The 22,378-nt window shown below is 38.3% G+C and overlaps 1 protein-coding gene across 4 annotated transcripts in view; it reads left to right on the top strand.

Annotated features, from left to right (window-relative positions):
* GREB1L (GREB1 like retinoic acid receptor coactivator) overlaps positions 1–22,378 on the top strand; it is a 123,452-nt gene that overhangs the window by 79,157 nt on the left and 21,917 nt on the right. For 3 of the 4 annotated variants that reach the window (XM_072329357.1, XM_072329355.1, XM_072329356.1), the window contains 12 exons: positions 3,225–3,359; positions 4,822–4,959; positions 5,285–5,404; positions 6,989–7,126; positions 8,881–9,066; positions 13,019–13,345; positions 14,160–14,288; positions 14,821–14,955; positions 17,462–17,659; positions 19,201–19,381; positions 20,709–20,901; positions 21,325–21,458. In XM_072329357.1, coding sequence (XP_072185458.1) covers positions 3,225–3,359; positions 4,822–4,959; positions 5,285–5,404; positions 6,989–7,126; positions 8,881–9,066; positions 13,019–13,345; positions 14,160–14,288; positions 14,821–14,955; positions 17,462–17,659; positions 19,201–19,381; positions 20,709–20,901; positions 21,325–21,458 — 2,014 coding nt within the window. The remainder of the gene's footprint in view (positions 1–3,224; positions 3,360–4,821; positions 4,960–5,284; positions 5,405–6,988; positions 7,127–8,880; positions 9,067–13,018; positions 13,346–14,159; positions 14,289–14,820; positions 14,956–17,461; positions 17,660–19,200; positions 19,382–20,708; positions 20,902–21,324; positions 21,459–22,378) is intronic. The other variant, XM_072329358.1, reaches the window with a different exon arrangement.

Genomic DNA, 22,378 nt, shown 5'->3' with positions numbered 1-22,378 from the left:
AATTTGCTGTGGGAAAGATTAAGAGCCAGATGAGGTTGAAGACGAACTTGTTCTTCATAAGAGCAGTCAATTAAAGCATTAAATGATCTTTTGTTTAATTTATTAGATTCCTTGTTTCCCTGTATTTGCATCATTTTGTGGATCTCAAAATATTTGAATTATGCGTTAATAGCATTTACAGCAAGATCTTTACGTAGTGTATATAGACTAGGATATTTGCCTAGAAATGGAAAAAAACTTCTCCTTTGGGGCTGAGCAGGACAGTTCTTATTTATTTATTTGCTTATTTATTTATTTCCACACAGGTAAAAGTAAAAATCAAAGCATTTCCTCTTACAAATACAGGCTTTTTTAATGTTATGTGAGCTCTAGTATGCATCTCATATGTGCTTTCCAGTTCTAAAATGCTATTAGTGACATACTTGACTGAGGAGAAACAGTAAAAATCAAATGGACAATGGCTGACAAAGGAGCAGCATCCTATATTAATTTATTTCTCACAAATAGCTGAAGAGCTTCTCTTCGACCTTTGTTTTCTCATAGTTTCATTGCAGCTTCATCTGTGTTGTTGTATGCTTTTATGTCTGTTTCTGCTATTTCTTGAAAAATTAAAAGCAGGAAAAAGTTTGGTGGTTGTAAGTGGCTGATGTGTATGTGCCACAACAGAAATCCCTTTAGTGGAGGATGAAATGCAGATGAAAAAAACAAGCTTGTTCAAATAGAAAGAAAAGGAAAAAAAACCAAAAACAACCAAAAACAACCCTAATAATAATAAAGCTGTAAATGCGTAACAAACAAAAACCGAACATAGGTCTTTTAATGGAACTGCAGTCACTAATCAATATATTCAGGAAAATCCTTTCTCCAGGTGGCCAAGCTGCCTTCTGTTTAGCAGGCTGTATGCTTTAGGCTTTTGTTACAATGAATTGAGAGTGTCATTCAGACACATCTGCATTTCACTGCATGATCCATTGGCTTCCAGAGGCTGGCATGAGAACTGTGCAAATGCATGGGAACCAATTTATATGAAGTAACAAATGACACAATAATTAACACAGCTTTGTCTTCTATTGTACCTGCCAAGTTAATAGATACACCTTTTATGTACTGCTTTCTGCTTATCACTCACTGTGATTTTCAGTCTGCTTGGTTTTTCTGTGTCACTGTTTGTACTCTTAGGTCACAGTTGCCCCAGACCTTTTCATCTTGTTCTGGGTTATCTTCTAGTGAAGATAATGTTTCATCCATACATCTGAATCCATACGTTTCAATTCCCAGTGACCAGGAGAAGGGGGAAGGGCACCTTTTTCCTCTGGTGTGAATTCTGACATATGTTGCCCATAAAGGTCTGGCTGTTACTCCCCTTGGATTGCATAGCTGCTTGCACTTCAGGTTGGATGGCGTGTTGTTTTAAAATGGGAGTACTCATTAGCAGGTTGCTTTTTAAAATCGTTTTCAGTTTCTTGTCAACTCACCCATTTTTCCCTTTGAACTTGTGTAAGTATTTCTGTCTCCTGCCTTTGTAAGGCGTTAGTTAAGTCTCCATATCCTAGAAGCCACCTGTAGGCAGGCAGTCGCGCTGAGTACTGCACTGAAATTGTAATTTCATGATAGAAGTTAGAGCGCAGTAGAATTATGAACTATCCTAGTTAAACTTGACAGTGTGCTGTGGCCACGACACTGTCCCTTTTTCAGAACAGCATGGGAAGATGCAGTTCCATGTCAGATGAGCTGTATTTTAATTGGCATTACAACAGTGGCTGAAACTTTGAACAGCATCAGGAGCTCTGTTTAGGCAGACATGCAAGAGATAAAACTTCAGGTGCTTAAAGGATAGTAAACAGCTAGAAACAAGGTTTTATGATAGAAAGATAAACTACTTTTATTAAAGGCAGTATTACAAGTGCTGCATAGGTGTCAATGTGATGTTTATACCAGCCATCTGATTTCACACATAAAATGTCAAGAAAATGTATTAGAACTGAAAGAGTAGGAGAAGACAAACAAACATACTCAACAAAATGAGAGACCAGCATAATCTTGCAAAGCTTCTGAGCCTAACAGTCTGGTGGCTGTTATAGCATTTGTCCTGTGAACGTGGACAAGGCTTTCTTCTGGAACAACCCTATTGGCTCCTGTTTTCTCCCCATCTCAGTTGCTTGTCTGGCAAAACAGACTCTCCTCCTCCCATCCTTCCTCGCCAAATGGCGTGTCGCCTGAAGGGGAATGTATTTGGCAGATCTAATTGGTCTTTGCCTTCTGTTTTTTTGGGTTTTTTTATTTGTTTGTTTTTCCACTGGCTGTTTTGCTAGGACATCTGTAGGTGAACTTAGCCTGTTTCTTGCAGACAACTTTCTGCACAGATGTTGAGATAATGTCCCTTCACCCTGGGAAGAAAAAAATTTGGATTTGCCAGTGTGTCAGCATCCTAGTGTTGAATTTTTCTTTGTAATAAACTGCAGGTATGAAATGCCTAACGTTAGCATGCAGACAGCTTTTGAACCTGTTACGATTTACATTTTTATACTGGGCAAGCTTCAGGTTATTTTTTTTTCTTATGCAAATTATTTATTTTAGATGTTTTTCCTTAAGCATTTCTTAGGCAGGGTCACACTTTTTGTAGCCTTATCGATAATAGAGCTGTAAGGTGATATGTATTTGATTTTGATGAGCCCTAAGTCAGGCTCTTCTTAGTCTGACAGAAGTTCTGTAACGTGTTCTTGAAAGTCTCACATGACACAGATTCCAAAGCCTTTGAGGCAGCTTATTGCAAGTGCTCATTTGCTGTGCTTGCTGGGGACAGATCACTGGCTCTTTGCCTTAGCTTTCTCATCTGTTACACAGGATAAATGCATTTACTTGCCTACCTCACAGGTGTGTTTTAAGGATCAGTTTTGAGAGCAGGCTCTTTCTGCAGTTAAAATATTTTTCAGCTGGATGTGAAGATGTTCTGAACGAGATCTATCATGTTCAGAGTGTTCTGAACGAGATCTATCACGGGCTTAGTGTATTATTGGATTCTACAGAAATGACTGGTAAATGTTTGTTGCAACTCCTGTAAGATATCTTTAAATGATTTTTTAAGTGTAAAATAGTTCGTTTGCGTTATTTGCAAAGGTGTATAGATAAACGTATACGCATGATTGTCCTTATACAGTACAAAACATAAATACTGACATATGTAGTTTTCAATTATTACATAGTTAAATGTCTTCTTTTCTTAGATTCTTCAGTGTTCAGTCCAGCAAAATCATCTTCTGCTATTAATTTAAGTGGAACTCAAGACCCATCTCGGAACAAGAACATTGTGAAACCTTTGGCTTTGTCAGTGCAACTCGTAGGAAAGACATTTGCTTCAGGTAGCACTTTGCTTTCCAGGACAACTGAAAGCCAAGGGAATTATCTGCTTAGAAGCAAAGAAATAAGAAAATGATCCTAGAGATGGAAAAAGGAAAGGAGAACATTCACTAGTATTTTCTAGAGTCTTCAGATTCGTGAAGACCTTCGAACTGAGATTATCTGTGGCCATTACTGTCTCCGGACAGATCTTTGGCTTTCAGATTTGACATTCTGATAGAAGTGCATATGGTATCACTCTTGTACTTGCTAAGACATCTAAGAGAGCAGAAAAGTCGTCTCTTGATAATGACTGTGATTCTTGCATCAATAACTGAGATGTGTGTGCTTTTCTCCTTTTGTAATGGGTATAGTTACTTCAGATGCATGCTGTGGAATACATTCTCGCTTAAAAGAGGTTTACTATATGTGCCATTTTAATTGATCATTTCTATATTGTATGTTTAATAAATTAGAAGTCTCAACTGTGGCACCTAGAGCCCTCATTTAGGTACTCTGTTATGATATTCTGATTATTTATTAATTAATTAGCCCTCTAAACAATCAAAATTAACACAAATAATATAGGGAAATATTTTTTTCTTATTCAAGCATATGTTTACTTCATTTACATATGCATGTGAGCATTATGTTTTGTACGTAACGCTTTATTTCCACTTTATATGCATACTACTGTATTGCTCCTAAGGAATATACTGCATTGCAGAAATCATTAGCACAGTTTTGTGTAAAATGGCTAATTCTGCATTCAAGTATTCTATATGTATTATATCTTCAGTATACTAGTACTTTCCCCCTCTTTACTTAAGAGAATTCAATGTTCAGGAGGAATTACTTCCCACCCTTTTCAACTCATTTCTGTAATTAAGCCACATCCACCAGATCTGTCCATACCAGATCATTGACATGGGAGTACAAACAGGGAGCTTGCAACAGGCAAGTGCTGTTAACTCAGATTTTGAGAGGCATGGTTTGCCTCATTAATGCTTAGGGCACGCTGCGCAGCAAACTGTTGTGTCTCCCATGCGAAGGCTTCAGATGAGAGTCCTATAGTGATTTAATGTGTACGGCATATGGATAATCAGGGAAAAAAATAAGTAGGTGTACCAGTGAGACATAGATACCTTTAGGAACTGAATTTATGATAGGTACCTTTTAAAATTCTTGGTGTCTGAAAAACATTCCACAAGATTACCCGTGATTTGTGTGTGCAATCTTTTTATTCTGGTGAGGTTATTTTGGATTTTCTCCTCATCCAATTTTTTCCTTCCTGGAAATGCAGATATCTTGTTTCAGTGTTAAGATTTTGAAGCCTATGTCCAAATTATCCTCCACTAGGTACTCTTCATGCTTTCAGTCAGGCATCTTGCCATGTTCTTTTGTGTGTGCATGCTGCTGTATTGTTTTGTTTGTTTGTTTTCAAGATTGTCTCAAGCCACACACTCTGTATTTTATTATACTCAGCTCCTCTTTCACTGCGTGCCACTGATGTTGCTAATGGAAACGCTAATGGAGGAAGAAATAATGTATTGAGTTCTACAGCCTCTCGGCCAATGCCTCACTCGACCTCTCCTAGCCCTGCCTGTGCAGCTGGAGACCAAGGTAAAGAAAACTCTGCTCTGAGTTCTTTTTAAGCTGCAGTGGCTGTTGGACCCAAAATTGAGGATCTGGGTTTTCTTCCCATCATAGCAGTTCAGTCTTTACAGATTTATTTGTTTTCTGGTGATGACAGCACTGTTTTTAACAGTTTTTAACAGAGATGGCAGCGTTTCTAACATCGTAGTCTGGCTTCATGTAAGTCTAGGTTTAAACCTCAGGAGCTCTGTAGTGTGAAACAGCTCAACACTATTGTGAAATGGAAATGTAGGCTCGAGTCAGGTCATTCAAAAGAATGGAGTTTAGAATTAGTTTTTGCTTTTCTTCACAGCATCAATGTCCAATTCTGGACCACCAAAGAAACGTCATCGGGGATGGTCTCCTGGATCCCCAGTACCTCCTCCTGGCTTAGTGGTACCTGTTCCTACGATTCGACCCTCAACTAGAACAGGTAAAACACTAAGGATACAGAGATTTCATTTGCAAAAAGCTGTAGTCAGGCAGACCAGCAGCCCTGTGCTGCTTCACTTAAGGATCGCACAGAAAATATCACTGAGCTTGCTGTTAGTAATTAAAGACCCTGTGGAGAGTTTTTCAGATGTCCCAGAAAAGTTTCCATAATCAAAGATAGGACAATAGGAAAGCAAAGCTCTTGATCCTTCAAGGAGAGAAAAGGAAGATGAGAGTTACAAGGACCTAATTTTAACTAACTTCCCCAAATCTAACTCAGTTCTTCTGAAATTGTACAGGTGTGTGAATATATGCATATATTTGAAGGGTTGCCATTAGCCTTCAGCTTGAATATCGTGTCTCCATCTAGTGTGACGTGCTCTTGAAACAGCACACTCAGTTCTTTTATAGGAAAGATGCATTTATGGAATTTTGGCCTAACATACAATGCTGATATCTCCATTTTCGGTTAGAAGGAAAAGGCTGTGAGACCAAAAGGCCTGTGTGTGGAAAAGCTCTAGGAGGGACATATAATATCACAATATGAAATAGGATTAAGTATATGCACGTGTGAGTCGTCATCAATACACAACAGCACTACTTCATACATGACTACTAAGAAAACTGTTTACTATTGAAGGGCTTTGCAGCTATGGGAGTCAGAATAGTTTATAAAGGGGAATATGCAATTACTGATCTCTCTGTATAGTGGGAGAATAAACACATAAGAAAGGGGAAAAAAGCCCAAAGCATTTGTTGCCACGTACAACTTATTTTTAATTCTGCTTTGGGAGATTTGGTTGAGAGAGATTTTGGAATTTATTTTTCAGAGGTGTTTATCATGAAATAAGGGTTACATAGTAGAAAGGGCAAATTGAGCAGTTCTGCCTACTTGAGGACCTCCAGTCGATCACAGCTGTTTCCACAGCTAAAGCGTATGCATGCATACATTCATTCGAGCTGCCTGTGATGTTTTTCTGCAGATAGCATTGTTTGAAAAACCTGTTGCAAACAACCAAAAGAAGCCTGAGAAACTTCTGAAGCATGCCTCACACTGAAAGCTGATAACATATGACAGAATTTTGCACTTTGTTTCTTTTTACATGTGAAAGCTACTTTTGCACCTTCATGCGTGAAGCCTAACTTTTATCCTTCTAACAACCGTTCAAGGGCATCTTTGAGATTTTGGCTTCTGTTTTCTTATCTGCATACGTTCTAGGTCCTAAGTCAGACCAGTTGGTTCCCTTTTACTGAAAGGTATTATTGAGAGGTGGGCTCTGCCTTAGAGATGGCCTCTTGGCTTAGTACTTGGCTTTGTTTGAAGATGCATATTCAAGCCTGTGTTTTCCTCCCTCATTCCCACCAACAATACAGTGGCCAGAAAAGTTTTATTTTAGGGGTGGGGCTACAGGAGGGTATAGCTTCTTCATTTAAATTACTTAAAGCTATAGCAGGAAATGCAGAGGCCTTTTGAATTTTATTACAGTTTGTGATCTGCAGTTATTTATTTTTTTATTTGTTAATATGACCAAATCACAGTATGAGCCTCCTAGTAATGAAAGCTTCTCTTTTCTTTATTTTATAGAGCCTCTTTTGTCAGTCCCAGTTCCTCAATCCATGTTAACTGGAATTTTACAGCCTCAACCCATCCCAGCAGGGGAGACTGTAATTGTTCCTGAAAACCTGCTGAATAACTCGGGAGTCAGACCAGTGATTCTGATAGGTAAGTTTTACACTGGGGAGTCGAATGCTGCATTTTGAACAAATGCATGTTCCCCTAGGAGAAACGTGTTGCTTTTCTTTTTTTCAGTTTCTTTTTGTTCCTTCTTGCATTCAGTACATATGTTTCTGTCATGGGCAGTTTGCTTTAGTTGCTCAACACTTCAAATTTGGAGTTAGATTTCTGAGAAGCTGATTTGCAAACAGGTCGTGACCTCTGGCCGAGCCGAAATTTTGTACAAATGCCATTTTTGTAAAATCCAAGAATAGAAATATTTCCACATAACGAATACAGCTCTCCAGAAGAAACAACTTACAAAACAAGTATTTCCTGCAGCATTTGTAGTCCAGATCTCAAAGCCCAAGAATTCCACGTGAGAAACAGAAAATTGACTTGATATGACTAATCCAAAGTGAACTGGACTAACTTTTTGTCTTTTATAGTCTATAATTACTGTAAGCAACTGAGATAACAGGTCAGGCTTTTAAAATTCTTTAGCTGTATGAGTACATTGTTAACCTCTAGGAGGACATTGCTTTTACTGCAGAAGTGTGACTCGTAGTCTGAATATTCTTCTCAAGCTGAACAATATAGGCATAAAATATAACACAAATAGGTTGGCTGAGTCTGTGGAAAGTTTTGACAGATTTTAACTCTTCAAATCTCTTCCCAGTCCAGCACAGTACAGTTCCTTATGTAAAGTAACTTCAGTGTTAAAAGAAAACATCTGTATAATCCATGGGATAGTTTATCATTCATGAAGAAATAGAGAAGTTCTGAGTCCTCACCTGCACATATAATCCTAATACAATTTCAAAAGAATTAACAGGTCTGTCTACACCACTAAAACCACCAAGGGTAGGGTTACACTTCTTTCGGTTTGTCTTGTTTTCTGGAAGCGTATTCTAAAGCTGCAGTGTGGTGCTTTAATGTTTTCAGAGAAACATTTCATTATTAAAGATGAGGTTGTCTACGGTTATCAGATTAAGTGCAAACTGAATGCGGCCCTCAGGCTCTTGGAGAGTTGCCAACGGAGTCCTCAGCTTGGCTAAATGTTAGTGTCCCTGAGAAACAGAGTCCTATTAATAGAACAGAACCAGATGTACCCAAATGGATGGGTTTGGCAAAATCTGTGCGGAAATTTTTTTCAAAGGAAAACATTCTCAAGGAAAAAAAAGGGAGCCTGTTCTCCTCATCTGCTTTACCTGACAGAACACCATGTTTATTTGTGGATGCTTTTTTAACCTGTTAATGGAAACAGAAAGCAAGCATGGAAGAAAAGTGAAATGAATCAAGGCAGTACTGTGGCAGCTGAAATCAATTCTACTGATACTGATGCTGCTTTTGTAACATTAAGATCAATATTCTTTTGCCTCCATTGATTTTTGGGTGTTGGTGTTTTTTTTTTTGCACACTGTATTATGGAGAATGTGTAAAAGGTCAGGGTAAGACCCAAGCAGATAATATTCTCATTTGTATTTGGAAAAAAATAATAATTATCCTAATGTGCCGTTGTCCATAGTTTTTGCACATCTGTGTGATCCTTCATGGTAATTAGTAAATAACTAAAAGCTAAAGGAACAGTGGCCTGTCTCATTTATTTTGTTAGTAATTATAATGTCAAGAGCAGTCGCCGATGCAGTATATTTAGCAAGGTAACATTTAGGAGCAATTTGGAAACGTATATGTTGCACATGATTTCGTGTAGTGACGTATCTTGTGAATTTCTGTTTTTTGTTTTGTTTCTTTTATGAAAGGTTATGGCACTTTACCTTATTTCTATGGCAATGTTGGTGATATTGTTGTAAGTCCCTTGCTGGTGAATTGCTACAAGATTCCACAGCTGGAAAACAAGGATTTGGAGCTCCTGGGTTTGACCAGCAGTCAGCTGCTAAGTGTGGAGAACATGATCCTTTTAACTATTCAATATCTTGTCCAACTAGGTAAGCAGTGTGTCCCTAAATACTCCAGTTCTTATTTTTTACTGCCCTTTTTCTCATCAGCCTCTTTATGATGTCTGCTTCAATTTTCTGATTATTTTTTTTGTCCCTTGAAGAGGTAGGTGGCTCCATCTAGCGTGTGTGTGTATTCGCTACTTTGAATGTCAGGTTGAAGAAGAGAATTTTAGGGCTGATACTGCTTCTGCTCTCCATATGGGGATTGACCAGGTCACCTTTGTGAAAACTGATCCTCCTTTGCAATGCAGATAACTCATTTGCTTAGGGTATCAAACCATCAGTTACCACGGCTCTTTCTAAGGACACTTGGTCTGTTTTATTTAGTTTTGTAACAAATGCTAGCAGATGTGTGATGGTCATCATTGTTTTGGTGACAGCACCGTTTACATGAAAACCACATTTGTTATTCAGATGAAGGCAAATTGTTCAAAGCATATCTCATTCATGTAAATGTATTTGAAATGGATCCTTTGCAAATTTGAGAGCAAAGCAGGTTTTCTTTCTCTTATTACACGTCCAGACGTTTTCCCCTGCTTTAGATAAACCTTACTGTTGACACTACTATATTTTTTAGAAGTCAAAGAGATTACGCAGAGCATCTTTAAGGAAGCTTCTGTGAGCAGATTCTGTCTTAACTTCTGTATTTGAAAAGATGCTATTTGTAATAGAGGAGTGTCAAGTGACTTTTGTGAAGATCACCCTGCTTTTCCTGTACTAGATACCTGTTAAAACATCTGTAATACATAATGGTGTGAAATGTGCAGACATTTCAAAAGAAGTGCAACTGGTGATAACCCTATAATTTGGGAAATAAATGTGCTCTGTGTCAGTTTAACCCTTGTGTTCTTACTCTCTGCTGTTCTCTGTTGATGCAGTACTGTGACAGACAGGAAAAAGGCTGTCTTCTGTGTTGTAATGCCCTAAGTGACCTGTTTGCTTTATTTATCATTCTCTGCTGTGAAATACCCTTAATAGTCCATTGTGTGCCAGGCTAGAACAGACAAAGTGTTTCTTTTTCTTTACAGGGTGAATGTATTTCTCTTGCTGTCCTTTCAGTGGGCTTATATTTGTTAGCCGAGGTTTTTTAACCTCACTGGAAAGTTGTTAGAGTTTTCATTTTAAAAACAGCTGCCTCACACAGTTTTGGATTGATAGAGGCAGCTTGCAAACTTCCTTCTGAGAGACACGTAGCCAGCTGGTACAGCACTTCTGATTAGAAATATTTTTTAATTGAAGCCTATGAAATCAGTGAGCCTCATTCCATAAGTAGATCTTGCCTTAGGAGATGTTTTGTCTGTCATTGCCGCAGGCTGGAGCAAAAGCTTCTGGAGTTGAGCTGAGCAATGTCTAGTAAGCACCATGCCTTCGTAATAAAGAAATTCCTTTGTTAGCAGGTGTTACGTTGGCTACGTGCACAAAGCTGAGCAGTTTGCTACTTGGCCTTACTTGGAGGTAGGCATTGGCAGTGTGAGATGAAGGAACCTAATGAGGGAAAAGTTAGAAACATTCTGAAGAGTGTGGGAATCAAAACATGGCACTGGTTTTGATCCTGCTCCAAACTGAAAATTGTTGGAGTCCTGACAGTTGCACTGAGCTGCAGACTTTATCCAATTTGTAAAAGCAAAGCAGATTAAAGATGATTGATTGGAGGGCAGCCACGTCCCAAACGTTTTTGATGAGGAGAAAAGACACATTGCACGCATAAATGACCAGTTTATTCATGTGAGCCTCTTTCTTGAGAAATATTTGTGCATAAAACTGTATAGAAGTGCAGATCATACGTATACAATTTATGAAAGTTCTCCTTTTTGGTTACATAGCCAAAACTATATACATAGGGCTGTGTGTATGCATGAGAGTTTGTTTCAGTCTCCCTGTGAGACCATGGCAACATTATTAATAGTAATAAAATGCTGTTAAATTTTCTGCAACCAAAATGAATGATCTCACAGCAATGTTACAAATTAACTGCAAAGCAAGTACATCTTTAATACTGTTTGAACCTACTACGAAGGCAATTCACAGTTAAAGCTGTGATTGTAAGCCATAATGCTTCTGTAAATAAATTCTTATAATAAATGCTGACTGATGAAGAAATGACTTAAAAATGTTCAGGAAATGTGTTCGATATTTCCTTTACTTCATCATATGCGACCCTGAGGTCTGTGTTTTGAATTTTCACCTGGAGATTTCTGAACTACCTTTTAACTACCAGTCTAGATTTATAAAATCATTCTTTCTCAATTGAATCACTTTGACTGTGCTCTTGCTCAGTGCAAGAACAAGCCTCTGTATTCTGTGAAAGGGATGTGCAGACACCCAAACCTTGAGAGGTTATCCTAGCAATGCCCCCAGCCTTAAATGGCTGGAGGGCTCTCTGGGTACACAGTGAAGTGTGTGTTCCCAGAACTGGATGGCACTGAACTTAAACTGAAGATGCTTTTGAAAACATAACTACTTTAATAAGGTCTTCCTCAGATGTGAATTGTATATGGTATTATTCCTTAGCAGTTTCATTTTCTAAAGTCAAGATGATCCTTTGAGAACTCGTTTCTGTAGAGAGGCTTTCAATTTTTCCATTTAGTTTAGAACATCTTTTCTGTTATGGTCGATGGGTGTTAGATGGAGTTTTTTTTTCTGAGAAAAGTTATTTATTTGTCTATCAACTAACATTTACTTCTGCTGCTTTGAGATTTTCAAAGACGATTCCTCATGAAGGAAAATATTTTTTCTAAAAAAAGAGAATTATAATGAGGGTTATGTCCGTCTGTGCTCTGTAGCCCACAGTGTCCATGTCTTAAATGAGGTTCATCAGAACATCTCAGTGTGCAGAAAAAAATGGAGACAGGTTTGCATTTAGAAGTCTGTAGTTCCTTCACCATGCTATAGTAGGTAATTGGTTGGTGACACTCTCCACATTTACGTCTTAAAAAGGCAAAATGACAACAGGCAGCGATATTTACATGTCATGTACTTGTGTTACTCACCCACGCCCTGCCCGGCTTCTGTCACAACCCTTGTTTTCTTTTTTCACTACCCAATTTGCTTCTTGTCTTTGGCCCCAAAAGAAAACATACAAACAAAAGAACCCAGCATTTCACATGTTGCTGGTATTTGTTCCCCCTCTTTTTGTCACCGAAAAGCAAACTGCTAAAGTGTGAAGCTCTATCTGCTTTTGCACTGACATGAGACCTACGCAATTTGAAGTATGGTTACTTTTTGCTCTGCATTCATGAATATTTTTAATGTGTTCCTGGGTATCTCTGGCTGTAAGATAAGTCTTAGTGAGCAAAGCGTTATTTAGAGCTGAATGACTGATACTAAGATAGGATGACTTCCGTTTTCCAGTTGAAGTTTACTATATAGTTTACAAGCTCTAAGAAATGTAGATGAAAAGTTGTATGTACATATGCTTCTTAAATGTATGAGCTTGAAATTTTGCTATATTAAATTGTAAAAGAAAAGGTTAAGCATATTCATTTGCATCCAAGTTTAGTTTATTGGTATGAAAAATGAGGAAAACCAGCATGAAGACCAGTGATAGGTTTTGTCATACTGCACGGCTGTGATTAGAGTGCAAGAATAAGCATTTGCATTGTCTGCTGTAAAGATGTATAGAGGCAATGTGATTAACCCTTCTGTTTCAGGCACTTGCTTCCCCTTCCCCTTGTTTGTGCCACCGTTTTCTCAGGATAGAAAAGCTAGGAATAAAATGGAGGGGTGGTAGGAGATTAAGTACAAAGGGGAGAGAGGGGATTCTAATAAGAAAAAGCAAGAATATGTCATGCAGATAGATTTCCACTGAGTAGAGAATGGGTTTTTACATTTAAAAATACAATGAAGGAACTTCTCACGTCAAGACAGACAAGAGTTATTTCTGGTTCATTAACATTTTCACATGAGATACTGTTCTTCTATTTGTTTGTTTTTAATGTAGGTCCTGACCAGATACCCCTGAGGGAAGAATTTGAGCAGATCATGCTGAAAGCTATGCAGGAGTTCACTCTGAGAGAGCGATCCTTGCAGATGAGTGCACAGTGCATCTCTGTGTCACCAGCTCAACTCCCCTGGCTCGCTAGGTTAATTGCCAGCGTGTCTCGGGACCTCGTGCACGTGGTGGTTACCCAGAACTCTCTGGCAGAGGGGATCTCGGAGACATTGAGGACTCTCAATGAAATGAAACATCAGCAAAAGCTACCAGATTATGTAGTTGCCATTTGTGCATCAAAGATAAGAGGAAATGAATTCTGCGTAGTAGTTCTGGGTAAGTAACAGTTGCAGTACACTGAATGCATTTTGTCAGGACATTATTCCAGCTTTCCAGTTTTGTTCTTTTTATTTTCCTTTGTGTTATTATACTGCAGTGTCACAGTTCACTCAATCAAGACTTGGTGCACGGGTGTCCATAGGAACCTAGAAAAAAACTGTACAGTAGTGGTTACTACTCCTTGAGAGGCCTGAAGCTCGATTGTTTTTGAGGCATCTTTAGAAAACATCTTTGAGTGACCCAAACATCTTTGAGTGGCAAATTTGTCTGTCTCTCTTTCTTACATGGCACTATTGATTCCCCACAGTCTTCTGCAGATCACTGCAAAACATGATATTATTTTATCCTTTTTACCATGTTGAATTTTAGATTCCTCGTTGGTGGTTGGCTGTGACATCTATGCGTGTGTGTGTGTGTCTGGCTGGAAGTGAATTTTGACTTGTCTTTTGTCCTTAGCTGATAAATTAAGAATGTCTTTTTTGTGTTTTTTTTTTTTTTAATTTCCCACACTGAGGCTAATTACTTTTTAATTTTTAACCAAAATCCTCCATTCCATCCAAGGTACAAGCCTTTATTTTGCATATTATTTGTTACCCAAGGTGCAAACTTAACGGGCAACAGGTGGCAAAGTACATGCTATACGTATATCCAATTTTTCTGTCAACTATCACAATTGTTTTGAGACTTCTCTCCCAGTCAGTGGAGATCCATCACTGAAGATCTACGTGCCTCTGAACTCTGGAATGGAAATATTATGTTGACAGTTCACTGTATTGTAGATGAATCTTCCTTTTTTTCCACTCTCCTCCAGGTCAGTATCAATCTAGAGCACTTGCAGAAAGCATGCTTACCACCAGTGAGTTCTTGAAAGAGATCAGTTATGAACTCATCACGGGGAAAGTTAGTTTCCTGGCATCACACTTCAAAAATACTTCTCTAGGTGAGTGATCCTAAGAAACAGAAGTTCCAATAAATGCGGTGGTTGTGTAATTTCTTTGGGGAAGGAGCTCAGCAGCTGATGCATACATGCACAAAGATAGTTCTCCCTTCTCCATTGAGAGGCATTACTTTTTTCTCTTTGCTGAATGAGTGTAAAGAAGTGTTCATCTTATCCTTTATCTGTGTGAGAATTACTCATCCTTTGACAGAATGTTTTTAACGCTGTTGGTACTGCTAAATATAATAGGAATGAGTGTTCTTGTTTGTGTTTTTAGCATCGGCTAGAGGCCATTTCTTTGTAATCATCAGATGTCACCATTAGCTATAAAGGCACAGAAATTAGATTATTCAGCTTTGGTTTCTTTTTCTTGGAATTGATTTAACTAGCAAAATCTCCTTTCCTCTCTTCCCTTTATTTCCAGCTTCCCTTCACAGATTTTACATCAGCTGTGTGCGAACGTGTGTGTGTCATGTTCTACATCATTTGTCTAAAAGTGCTTCCAAATAATTTGGTGTTGTTAATTCTTCACTAGGTGATGATTTGGATAAGCTGCTAGAGAAAATGCTACAGCAGAGAGGGGAAAGTGTCATTATTCCTTTTAATGGAGATGTGAGTGAGTGTGTGTCATCTCAGGAGGCAATTGCCATGGTATCTACACAAGAACCAGGTAATGTTTTTTACATACAAGATGTGAAATAACTGAGTAGGTTGTTAAATGTCAAATGTACATATTCTAAGGCATATGCCTTAGAAAAGTCTGAATGCTGCAGTCACTGTGCCAACCTTCAAATACTAATACTGCCAGCTGGATGTAGACATCAAGCAGTCTCTTGGACAGAAAATCTTAGTAATAACCTTCAGCAGTATTTACCACCCTGCATTTGATAAAGTCATATGATCATCTGCTCTGCACTAAGTAAAGTAGAGGAGGTGCCAGCATGGACTTGTCCAACCTTTGTAAACCTAGAAAAGGTTGTGCAGTCTTGGGCTTAAGGCAGGGAACTGTGCTCTCCTCCTGATCTCCCTAGTAGGTGTCCTGTATTTTTTTTATATTCCTCAACTTTCCATGTTTATAGTGGTTAATAATAATAATATGTGCTACACAGTTATGCCTTGGGATTTTTTTTTCCCCCAATTTTTCAGGAAAGTGTATTAAAGATTTTGGATTGAATGTGCTAGGCAAGCGCAACCTATCGTTTTCTTACCTGAGATGTGTACTTATTCAGCATACATGGCAAGATACTTACATGCAAAGGATGAAGCAGAGTTGTCTGTCTGAAGATGTTAATTATCATTTTCCCATTTTTGAATTCTTTAATTACTCAAAGTTTTAATAAGTTTTAACCACGTTTTCATTTCTGTGTGACAGTAATGGTAAAAGAAGATACATTGAGCTGCTGTGAACACTGGGATTGTTTTAGGTCTAGAATCAAAACAGATTCAACCTCCTGTAAATCTTTGCTTTCCCTGTGAAAGATCATGTGCTCATGATTCACGCTAGTTAGCTCAAAGTAATGATCTCAGTGTTAAATCTGAACTAAAATAAGATATTTTTATAGTCTCCACATGGTTCAGAAGATCCAGTTAGGGTGGCAGCTAGGTACTTTCTTCTCCCCCAGAAAGATAAGCCTTGAGCTTCCTCACGGGACTAATTTGAAGTGAGAACCATCTTTTGATTATTTTATTTTTCTGTTGTTCTTAACATGTAATGATATACATTGATGCTTTTAAAAAACCTCCATGTTTTCTCAAACAATGATTCTGAGCTAGTTTTATCTTTAAAATATGGCTGTACAATGACTGAAGCTATTGGGAATCAGCCTGAATAAAAAAGAAGAGGTAAGTTTCCTAGGCAGTGAGTGAGACCTTTCACCCAAAGGAGATCTATGGAAATAAGCACCAAGGCAGGTCTGAACAGGAGATAAACAGATACACATGAACATGTCTTTGTAGAATTGACATATCAGGTTTTGACGCCCCAAACACATTCAAACTTTCATGCATATGAAAGCGCTTAATAGTGGCTTGTCACTTGTAAAAAGGGAGTTCAGTTCTTTAGTATTAGCTTTGAAGCAGATCTGGGTTTATTTGCATGTTAAAAAATGCTCTTCTAGGAAATTTTTATGATAAGCAATCTGTTAATTTGGATTTCATTTGTACTAGAAAAAGTGATGTAAACAAAAACCGTAATGTTATTCTATTCAATCCTACTTACTATTAGTAATCTACAAGTTGCCAAAATTCAGGGGCTATTGAAACTTGGATTGTTAGGCATAGAAAATACCCACTGGAAATAGTGAAATATAGGAACATGCTTTTTCTTTTAGGCATATACCAGAGCTTTCAAATTTCCCATAGCAGAGTCCCCAGTTCTCTGTAGGTAGTACTGTATTGACCTTTATGAAGTTCCAATTAATTTAAGACTAAAATCTTGTTAAAAATGAAGAAACCTCTAATCAAATTTAAAAGGGGGAAAAAAAAGCTCCCCCCTGCAAAAGACCCCCTTAATTGTTTGCTTGTCTTCCATTCACAGCATACGTTAGTACCAGGTAGTGTATATATATGGTGCTAATTTAGAGTGAGGCTGAAGCAGTCAGAGTAGAGCTGATGTATGAATGAACTCCCGGCTGCCCTGCTAGAATGTCTGTGGCAGAATTATCAACATGGGCTCAGTTTCCTCAGGTTAAGAGATGTGGTGGTTCTCTTGCCACAGTGCCCTGAGTACAGCAACCTCAGCACCCATGGATGGTCCTCTTGGCAGGAGGGAGGAAGGGAAGCTTCTGAAAGAGAACTGCAAGCTTCAGGAAGAAGATTAGGGATATAGAGATATCTCTGATATGTGCATACTATGTATGTGTTGGTTCATTTACCAGATTGCATATTACTTTGTTGGCACTGAGGTTTCCTTGGGTTGTACCCTTCAAAACCCTCAAAATGTTGAAGGCATTTTAAGAATGGGAGTGCTGTACTCAAGGTCATTTGACAGATAGTTACATTTTGATCAAAAAAGAGAAAGGTGACATTTGTGAACTCTGTTAGATTTATTTTGGTGAGTTATTCTTTTTCCCTGGTAATGGAGAGTACGCTATTGGGTTGGTCATGTTTTTTGGGGCGGTGTGAAAGTAAACATGTTCCTTGTGTTCTGTTTTCTTTTTCAAACAAACACACTCTAGATTTGGATGTTGATACCTTCCAAATTTACCAGCCACAGCTTACAGTTGCCAGAAAGCTCTTGTCCCAGGTTTGTGCTATAGCAGACAGTGGCAATCAGAGCCTGGATCTGGGCCACTTCAGCAAAGTAGACTTCATCATTATAGTTCCCCGTTCAGAAGTCCTTGTGCAGCAGACCCTGCAACGGATCCGGCAGTCAGGTAAACGAGAGGGGTGGGAAAGGAAACGGTTAATTCAGGCCAAAGTATATGATTGCTGTTAGGCTATTATCTGATATAAATGCAGAAGTAAGCTACACTAGCATGTATTTTGCGCACTGTGTATTAGCTCCTTTAGTTGGTATTATTGATGAATTCAAAACATTCCTTTCTCAGACTCGACTCAAACTGTATCACATAAGCAACAAAAGAAATTCTTGCAGAATGGAGGAATGTATGACTTAAAGTAATATTCAGCTGTCAAGAGAAAGAGGGGATGGATGGCTGCAGTTCTGGTCTTTTATCACCTATAATTGCTAGTGCAGTTCATTCTAGGTACACATTTGTTCATACACTCTTATGTACTGAACACAGGGATCGGTGCAGGAAACTCTTAGATAAATAAATGAGTGAGCAATGCAATCACATTAGTGGACAATAATTACTTTGCTGGTTCAAACAATGAGTTTTTATATCAGTCTTGTGTCTGAACATAGCTGATACCAACTGCTTAAAGAACAAGAAAGCTTTAGGAGGGAGATGATAGAGTACATCTCTTGAGAATTACCCTTTTGATTCACTGTTAGTGACTGGCCTGTGCCCAGGAAACTGTAGGAGTTTCTCTTTGTTGTACTTGATTTTGTTGTCCCTCTCTGCATGTATTTTTTATTAGCTTGATACTATTTTACTGCTAAAATGAGAAGAATGAAATAGGTTATTGAAGTAGGTGTTACTTTTCCTTTCTAAAATGACTGTTGTTACATTTCTTGTTTCTTCAGATATTTTATTTACTTAATTGTATTTGTGTCATAATAATGCTCCACATTAAACCAGAGGTTGTCGGATATCTTTTAAATGCTTTACATTATTTTTTGAGTGAGTGGTTTCTACTTTTTCACACAGTTTTTAAGATGACTGAAGCCATGGTAAATGTAAATTTGAGCTGTATCACCATGGCTTGTTGCTACTTCTTTAATTCAGAAGGTGTTCAAAGCTACATTACAACTTGCCTTTTTTATGAAGACGATGACAGTTGATCATTGCAAAGACTACTACGGAGTAGCTGTATTTTACAGACATTTGAACATTAACCTTGAGGTAAAACATGAAAAGAGCGTGAAAAAAAAAAATAGCATTCTTGTGAGCTACTTTTACTTAAGTTTATTGTTTTTGTAAAGGTAAGATCAGAGCAACAGCTTCTGATTCTATCAAGTTTAGTATGGCCTAACATGGGGAAATTTGACCTGGTATCATGGAGCACCACCAACTGAGTGCTGCTCTGGAATTTTTTTGTGGATATATTTTGTTGTTGCTGTAAACATGAGAAGTCCTGAAAGGTCTTTGGGCATTTTTTGAAGAAAATCCAGAGGTCAAAAAGCGAATGGCAGTCTTCATTGTGAGAAAGAGTGCGTTCTGATTACTGTCTTCTTACCAATGCCTGTCAGTGATAAGTTCTGATATTGGCAGATAATATCTGCAGGTGACACTTGACATTTGGATGTACTCAAAGGAAAAGGTTTTTGTTGCGTTCTCCTTTCTGGCAGGTGTCCTTGTGGACCTGGGCCTAGAAGACAATGGAACAGCATATCAGAGAGCTGAGAAATATGTGGTTCGGCTCGACAATGAGATTCAAACAAAATTTGAAGTTTTCATGAAACGAGTGAAGCAGAATCCATACACGCTGTTTGTGCTGGTTCATGACAATGCACATGTGGATCTAACAAGGTAGCTGATTCAATGTACTGCAGGAAAACAATTCTCTTCTGGTATCTTTCTGTTTTGTATTTCAGAAGACTCATCTTTGACACCCAGAGGTTTCCCTAGGTCTAAGGCATTTGGTTCCACAGAATCAAATATTGTCCTTTTGCTTGGGTCTGATGTTTGGTTAACTGATTTCATTGAAGTAGGATGAAAACTAGCTTTGGATTTTTAGATCTTTAATAAAACTGTTAACAGGGATAAGTTCTACAGTGCTGAAATTTGACAAGAAGAGTGGAGTTTAACATCTTTGCTTACTTCTTTGTCTTTTTTCAATTCCCTGTTTTTGTGTTTGTTTGTTTTTTTCTGTGCATAACTTAAAAACTATCCCATGTTCACAAACTAGTCATGATTTAGTTCATGTTTTTATCTTTAATGATAGTGTTGTTTTTGAAATGAAAAGGATTACGATTAACCAGTAATATTTTCTGAAAAATATCCTAGGACCTGTGAGAAAAGGACTTAAAGAACAGTAGTTTGGTTGCAGTTGACCAGTGTAAGATAAGTAAAGAGCTTATCATACACACATGTGAAGAAAAATTTCTTCACACTGAATCATAATTTTGCAATGGAAAAAGAAAATAAGTAAAGCTTATTGTTCTGGTCTTGTTTCTGGAGTAAACCGAGGAGAAAAATGTTAATGTGATTTAGATGTGTTGCATAAGGTTGTGGGACTCACTTGACAGCAGAGTCAATAATGAAAATACTTTCCTTGTTGGAGAGCTAAAAATACCCAGCAGCAATGTTCTTCCTGCGTTATGCTTCTCATCAAATTTTTGTTATTGTGTTTGGTGTACAGATTTTGGAATTCCCTTTTAACCTGGAAGCTAACTTGATTCCAGGAGCTGGAAATCATGACAACAGGAGACTATCAAGTCCTCTAATCTCTTTAAATAAAGAAAGTTGTTTCTGCCTGGAAAATCAGGTGGATTTTGTAAATGTGTTCCTGTACCCTATCCCCACAACTCACGCAACAGGGTTCATCTGTAAGAGAGGCTTCATCAATTTTGGCTCATTTTTGGTTGCCTCCGTCTTACGATGGATTAAATTAGCTCACTAATTCAGTGTCTTACTTACAACAGATTTAGTCCTTTATTTAGGTTTGGGATTTTTTTTGTCCTTCTTGTCTACTCTACCTGTAGAGAACACTCAAATGTTTCACATCTTTCACCTTTTCAGAGTGTTTTTTAAGCTGTGATTCTCAATGCTGTTGGAGATTTTTCTGGAGAAAGAGAGTAATCCATTGAATCTCGGGATGTCAGTAAGGCAATTCTTTGCGTTCTTATTTCTGCAGTGCCATTTCAAGTTCCCTGTCACATGGTGAGCCTAGTCATGGTCTGGCTGATAGAGTTATTAATTGCAGGGAGGTCCTTGAAGCATTCAACCTCCTTGTTCTTCAGGTCAGCTCTTTTCCTTATGCCTTGCAAACGCAGCAGTCCAGGATCAGCTCTAGCAATGAGGTACATTGGATACAATTTGATGCTGTGGTAAGTGTTTTATTTATAATTTTAATTGTGAATTTGAACAGAATTGTTAATTTTACTGAATCTAGCAGATATATATTAAAGAAAAACTTTAGAAGAGAGCTCTTTCTCTTCTGGTGCTTGTTTGCTCAGGTTCTAGCTACACAATCCTGGGATGGTGACAGTAGAGGTACAGTTGACCTTTAGGCCCAGGAATTCTCCTTTATCCAGGTCATGTAAGATGAGCAGTGGCTTGTTTGTGCTCTGGTCAGACAGAGCTGTGCAGGTGTGCTGGAAACCTCTGGAGCTGACTTTATATTTTCAAGTAGTCTGTTGTGTTAGCAGGAGATAGAATAGTGGAATGAAGGAGTGAGTGTATATACTTGGCTTTACAATTGAAAGTATTTCCAGCTTTTTGTATGTTCTTGCTTTTTCTGTATGAAACAGGATGACACAGCAAGTGAAGACAAGCTGTACTTTGGATTGAATGAATACAGCAAGTCTCTCCAATGGGGAGTGACAAGCCCACTTTTGAGATGTGATGAAACCTTTGAAAAAATGGTCACCACGCTTTTAGAAAGGTAAATAGTAACGTGAGATGCTGCTGAAGTGGGATCTTAAGTGCACAGATGCTTGTCAGCCCCATCATGGGAGGATGAAGGCATGATATGACATTTGATGTTGATCTTGATCTGTTACATGTGCTATTTTTATTTTTGTAACAAAAATTCTTGTATTTTTCAACAAGAAGGAGGGGATGTATTTCATTCCTTTATAGAATTATTAGGCCTATTCAGTGCCAATTCATGCTCGCAGGTGCTCCTGCCTTTTGGCTCAGCCCTCATTAAGCTACGTGAAGTTTCATACCCCTTCACTTCTGGTGGCTGTCTGCTGAGACTGCCAACAGATTGGTTAGTGGTGTCCCAGGTGAGTGATATCATTTCTAAACCTTCCATTTTATTTATTTCACTAGCTGACTAGGTTTTCATCCCTGCATCTGTGCGAGCAGAGGGGCGGAATCACCTCCCTCAACCTGCTGGTCACATTTCTCTTGATGCAACCCAGGATATGGTTGGCCTTCTGGGCTGCAAGCACATACTTAGCAGCTCATCAGCAGACACCCCTAGTCCTTCTCCTCAGGTTTGCTCTCAAGGTGTTCTTTGCCCGGCCAATATTTGTGCTTGGGATTGTCCTAACCTATCTGCTTTCTGCAAGCTGGGTGGTATGGTTAGAGCACTTGCTGGTGAAGGCTGAGGCAAAGAAGTCATTGAGCACCTCAGCTTTATATCCTTTATGACCAGTTTACTTCTGGAGTGGGCCTACATCTTCCCTAGCCTTGTTTTTATCACTGATATACCTGTAGAATTTCTTCTTGATTCTGTTACAATTAATAATTGAAAATGTATCTATATTTATTGAGTAAAATACAATAACAACTATGCTGAGTTAGCAACATGAATCATTAAGCACATCCTTGTTTAGTATCTACAAATATATAAGT

The sequence above is a fragment of the Excalfactoria chinensis genome, chromosome 2 (assembly GCF_039878825.1).
Source record: "Excalfactoria chinensis isolate bCotChi1 chromosome 2, bCotChi1.hap2, whole genome shotgun sequence".
Classification (NCBI taxonomy): Eukaryota; Metazoa; Chordata; class Aves; order Galliformes; family Phasianidae; genus Excalfactoria; species Excalfactoria chinensis.
This window is presented reverse-complemented; position numbering and strand designations above follow the sequence as displayed.